Source organism: Nicotiana sylvestris, chromosome 8, assembly GCF_000393655.2.
Source record: "Nicotiana sylvestris chromosome 8, ASM39365v2, whole genome shotgun sequence".
Lineage (NCBI taxonomy): Eukaryota > Viridiplantae > Streptophyta > Magnoliopsida > Solanales > Solanaceae > Nicotiana > Nicotiana sylvestris.
Window position 1 is genome coordinate 67897242 of NC_091064.1, and position 5023 is coordinate 67902264.

General features: G+C 36.1%; 1 protein-coding gene across 3 annotated transcripts; it reads left to right on the plus strand.

The window, feature by feature from the left end:
• The first annotated feature begins 707 nt into the window (after window positions 1-707).
• Window positions 708-3854, plus strand: LOC104246471 (uncharacterized). 3 transcript variants are annotated; one of them, XM_070155609.1, is made up of 3 exons: window positions 708-887; window positions 2040-2176; window positions 2685-3854. In XM_070155609.1, the coding sequence occupies exon 3, from the start codon at window positions 2802-2804 to the stop codon at window positions 3546-3548; it is 747 nt and encodes a 248-aa protein (XP_070011710.1). In that variant the 5' UTR covers window positions 708-887; window positions 2040-2176; window positions 2685-2801; the 3' UTR covers window positions 3549-3854. The 3 variants fall into 3 exon arrangements, with proteins under 3 accessions (XP_070011710.1, XP_070011711.1, XP_070011709.1); XM_070155610.1 differs by having other exon boundaries at window positions 2044-2176; XM_070155608.1 differs by lacking the exon at window positions 2040-2176.
• The last annotated feature ends 1169 nt before the right edge of the window (window positions 3855-5023 follow it).

Genomic DNA, 5023 nt, shown 5'->3' on the forward strand with positions numbered 1-5023 from the left:
AATTGAAAAATAGTCATAGTTTTAAAAGTAATGAAAATTTATTCATTTTTGCGTAAAGATAAAATCTGAACAAAAATACACTTACAATTTTGAAAAAATTTTGACATAATATTACAGAGTTGGAATATTTTATATATGAGATTCCAGCGTAATATTCTGACATGTGCTGGAATTTCATAATATGTTGGAGTTCCAATATAATAAGTTGAAAGTTTATACGCAGGAACTCCATAATCCAAAACCTTTCGTCTTTCAACTCTTTGTCCAGATTTTGTGACAATTTTTTAATAACTTTGCAAACTCTAGCTATTTTTCGATTATCGATCCGAAACCGACTATTTTCACATATTCATGCTCAAACAAAACATTGGGTAAAATTAAAAATAGCCAGATATACATGTGATAATTGAAAAATAGCCACAGTTAAAAGTAATAGAAATTTAGCCGTTTTTCATGTACAAATAAATTTGAACAAAAATACTGTTCAAAATGCGGAAAATATTCCAACATAATATACTAGAGTTCCAGTATAATATACTACTAGACTTCCAACATAATATACTAAAGTTCCAGTATAATATACTAGAGTTTCAGCATAATATAGTGGTCCAATTATGCTGGAAGTTCATACACAGGTACTCAAATATCTAGTATATTACACTGAAACTTATATTAGTGTAAAATAGTCACTATTTTTGATTGAATTTACAAACACAAGAAAATCGTCCTTCCGAACTATTTTCACCAAAACAAATGAACGCAAGCTCGACCCAAAATTCCCATTGCATTTAGCTTCAATTTCTGCGAGATTTTCTCTACCAGGTCGCTAAAACTCCTCAGCCCTGCCGCTAATTAGCTGCTCATATTCACCTCTCAAGCAGAATTAGGTATGTTTTTTCTCTATCGAGCTTTGTCTCTATAATCCATTTTTATGTGTCTAGTTAGCAAAAACCCTTATCCCCTTTTTGTATTTAATTTTAATGGTAAAGCACAAATTTTAGTGAATCGGACCATAATCTTGTTTTTATTTCCTGTTAGTTTACTTCCCTTGTTATAATGGCTTGAAATTGCGGTGGTACTAATTTGACTTTACGTACTAAGAATCAATTTTTTAAAAATTTGAAAATGATTAATTAAAAGAACCTTACTTAGCTGGGGTTTAACCTAACTGTTATTCCTTAAAAGAGATGAAGAAGCAATGCTCCATATTTGGAGAGATATTAATAGCAGAGTTATAAGTCATTGCTTCGTCTCTTAAAGCGATGAAGCCGAGTGGAGCGAGGGGTCACCAGTTCATGGGCTAGGCAATGTGCTTTGAATATTGCGTGCTTCAAACAATAATGTGCAAAGTGATCCCAACGCAAATAGATCGATAGTTTGGATCTCAACTTTGAAAGTTGGGTTAATATTGGCACTATTTTATATTTTAATGTTGAAATTAGTTAGTTTGATTAAAATTTGATTATTATAGTACTAAATTCATATATGTATGGTACTTTTTGTTTTTTAATTAAATTGTTCCCTTCATGTTACAGAAGCATGTGCTTCACTTCTCGCTTTTTGTTTCAAGCCCTAAAAACCTTGTCGCTTTTTTGCGCTTTCAAAAACACTGACTAATATAGCCAAATGTATCAACTTATGCATGACAGGTTTGCGTGATGTGATAAGCTGTTTCAATAGCTTGTAGAATTATGAAAACGAGTGTTCTATTGAATGTGCAGTTTTATGGCTATAACCAAAATGTACACCAGGTTGGTTATGACGACTAGAGTAGGTTGTGGTTGTGTGCTGATGGAAAATGTCCTTTTGTTTTAGGGGGTTTCTTCCTTTTGTCTTTCTTTTTGCACGAAAATGTTTGAGAACATGAGGAGTGGGGGAAAGGAAAACAATGCTTTCTTTCTTTTTATATCATGCTTTAAAGGTGAAGTAATCCTTGATTCCTTGGGTGACTGAAGTCAGGAAACCATTGTGAATTTGATTTTTGGGCAGTCAGTTTCATAGCTTACCTCATAAGGTTTCCTTTCTGTTTTCCTGGTTAGGCAGTTATACTTCGGGATTGGCGCAGTTTTGGTTGCTTTTATGTAGGTGGTTTGAGAACACGATGAGTACAGATGAGGCATCAAAGAGAACTTCCTCCCATCCTCAATTGGTTGTGTTGAATAGGTCATTTAACTTGGTGAGAATTCCTGTCTGAGCTTATTTAGGATGTAAGTAAGATGTGTTTAATTACTTATGAATGATTGGTATGCTTCCTTTTGACTTGGTTAGGGTGAATGAGTGTTAGATTCAAATCGGCAATCAGCAACCGATTCAAAGTCTTGAGTGTGCAGCAACTAGAAATTTTGGTTCTTACCCAATTTAGAATAGGAGATCTTAGGATTTTTTTATTAAGCAATGAGGTGACAAAGTGGATTCGAGGGTTATGTATATCAACGGGGCTAGTGTATATCAAAGAAAAGCAGGGAACTCACATTTTTTCCTCTTCTACTCTTCTTTTAGAAATCACTGACTATTGCATGCTCCTTGTTTGCTACTTCCAAAAGTCAGAAAAAGTTGGCTATTTCTCACATCAGTTCTCTTTGCTTATGATTTTTGTTTTTAGCTTTTCGTAAGTTTAATACTTTCCTGCTATATCTTTGTGAAGATATGAATTTTATTGGCTTTTACTCTTGGTCTCTTGCTAGGTGTAAAAGCAAACGAGAGCTCTACTTCTCACCTGACTCTTTTTTCTTCTCCGACACTCCTCTCTTTTTGACCATTCTGGTTTTTGAAGCTTCTCTTCTTCAGAGAGGAATTTGGAGATGGGGTTTGATGAAATGGAACCAATTTTTGGGAGGGTAAATGCAGAGTGGTCAGCCCCTCACAAAACCCCATTGAAGCCTTTCCTCTTTCATGTTCACGGGTTGCCAAGTGATCCCTCTACTCTTCGTGTCTGTGCCACTGACTTCCATTCAAATACATGGGACTCTTTGAAGTCTGCCCAGGAGCTTGAAGGTATGAGGGACAGAACTGGTATAGGAGGCTCTTGGTCTGACTTTGTAGATTACCTTATAGCTTCCGTAAAGTCTGAAGATGTGAAGCTTGTCATGGATGGACACTCAAAACTTGGAGGTGCTGCACATGCAAAATTGGTTGCTCAAAAAGCAAAGGGGATGCCAAGAATCGCTATATCACTTAGTAAACTTGTGGATACTTCAGCAACTGAGGCAATGGCAAATATTTCTCTGGAGCTCTACAAAACCTTTACAAATGTACATAATTTGCTTAAAACTGAACAAAAACAATGCTCTGAGTTGACAAATGTTTTGTCAGAAGAAAAGCAGGAAAAGAATGAAACTGGTCAGTACTCAAAAAGACAGAAATTGCAGAAGATTACTGAGAAAACAGCCTCAGATATTGCAACCGTCCGTATCTCACTGGAGTCTCCAGATAAGCAAGCAGCACAACCTCCCTCTACAAAGGTGACTAACCGTGTGGTACCAGCGCATCGTAGGGCCAGAGTCCGAGGTGTTCTTTTGCATGATACTGAAGATGAGACACAAGATTAGGAAACACTGTCCTTTATCTCCGCGATTGATGCGAAGCAATTATGCATCTGCTCTTTTCTGTAAATATACAGCTGTATGATCGAAAATATGGCAGATCTAGGCAAGACAAGGTGTATTATGTTAAAGTCGAGATTTCTTTTGGATGGGAGTTGTTAGGCTCAAAGAGAAACAATTAAGTCAATGTGCAAAGCAGTCTTTGTTTATTGCCTCATTGAAACACTTCTATATTTCCAGGTTAGGCAATGTATTGATCTTAGGTTACTACTTGTATAGAGCTTTTAATTTCTGATGAAGCAGATTTTGGTATGTTGATGTTAGAGTGGGTGTTAAGTCCCACATTGGTTGAGGAATGACTTGATAGTCTTGGACAATCCTTCCGTCTTGAGTTAGCTTTTGGGATTGAGTTAAGCCCAAGTTTCATATCTTCACATGGTATCAGAGTCACACCCATCCTTATTCTCTCAATTTAGTAGTAAAACAAATCTGGTTCAGGTATCTAATAGATGAACTGCAGGTAGGTTCCATCTGCTACTGGGTTCTACAACAACTGTGTCAAGGTATTATTTTCTTTCTATACCATTGTAAACTGGGTTCTACAACAACTGTGTCAAGGTATTATTTTCTTTCTATACCATTGTAACAGTTAAAACGACCTTTTCTTTAGGAATAGGAAAGCTATCCAGAAAAACTGAAAAGAAAAGTAATAAAGTTATCCAACAGAATTTGGAATGTAAATGGATAAAAAGAATGGCCCTTGTCCAACACCCAAAAGTTCATAGCCCATCTCCCATGCAAAAAAAGAAGTGATGAAACTAGTGGTAAAAGATGTTCTGAACATGTGGGAGCAACACACGTTAAGTAATAGAGTTAGAATGTCCCAAATTGGTTGAGGAAATGTGTTATCTTACATGATCTTGGGTCATTGTCACATGATCTAACTTCTGGATTCAAGTTAGACCTAAGGTTTATTTTCTTAACAAGTAGACTCTTGCATCTTGTCTTTGCCAGGTTACAAACAACTGAATGAACTCTACTATGTTAGATTTTTACAGTTGGAGCTAACATCTTAATTCTGTAAATGTGATTAGATAGAAAGTGGAATTTCTTGCATCCAAGGTTGTGGCTTGTGACCTAATAGTCAATAAAGTGGGTTGAGAACCATGAGGTCTCAGTTCAAATCTCAGATAGCAAGTACTCCTTGAATTTAGTCGAGGTACGCGCAAGCTGGCTTGGATGCCATGGTTATATAGAAAAAATGGACTTTCCTTATCTCTGGTGCCTAATATTAGCTGTTTTTTGCCATGGAAGTCTGTCTTACTAGTTTTACATAGAACTTCAGTAGTATTGTTAGGAAAAAAAAACATGTATTTGAACTTTTTGGTAGTTTCATACTTTCAAGCGAAAGCTAGATAATCAGGAGAGAAATTGACATTTCACAGCCCTTCGCTCCCATGTATGAGAAGAGATGTGTACTC

Coding starts and splice junctions, on each gene's coding strand:
- LOC104246471 (XM_070155609.1), top strand. CDS start 2,802: ATGGGGTTTGATGAAATGGAACCAATTTTTGGGAGGGTAAATGCAGAG.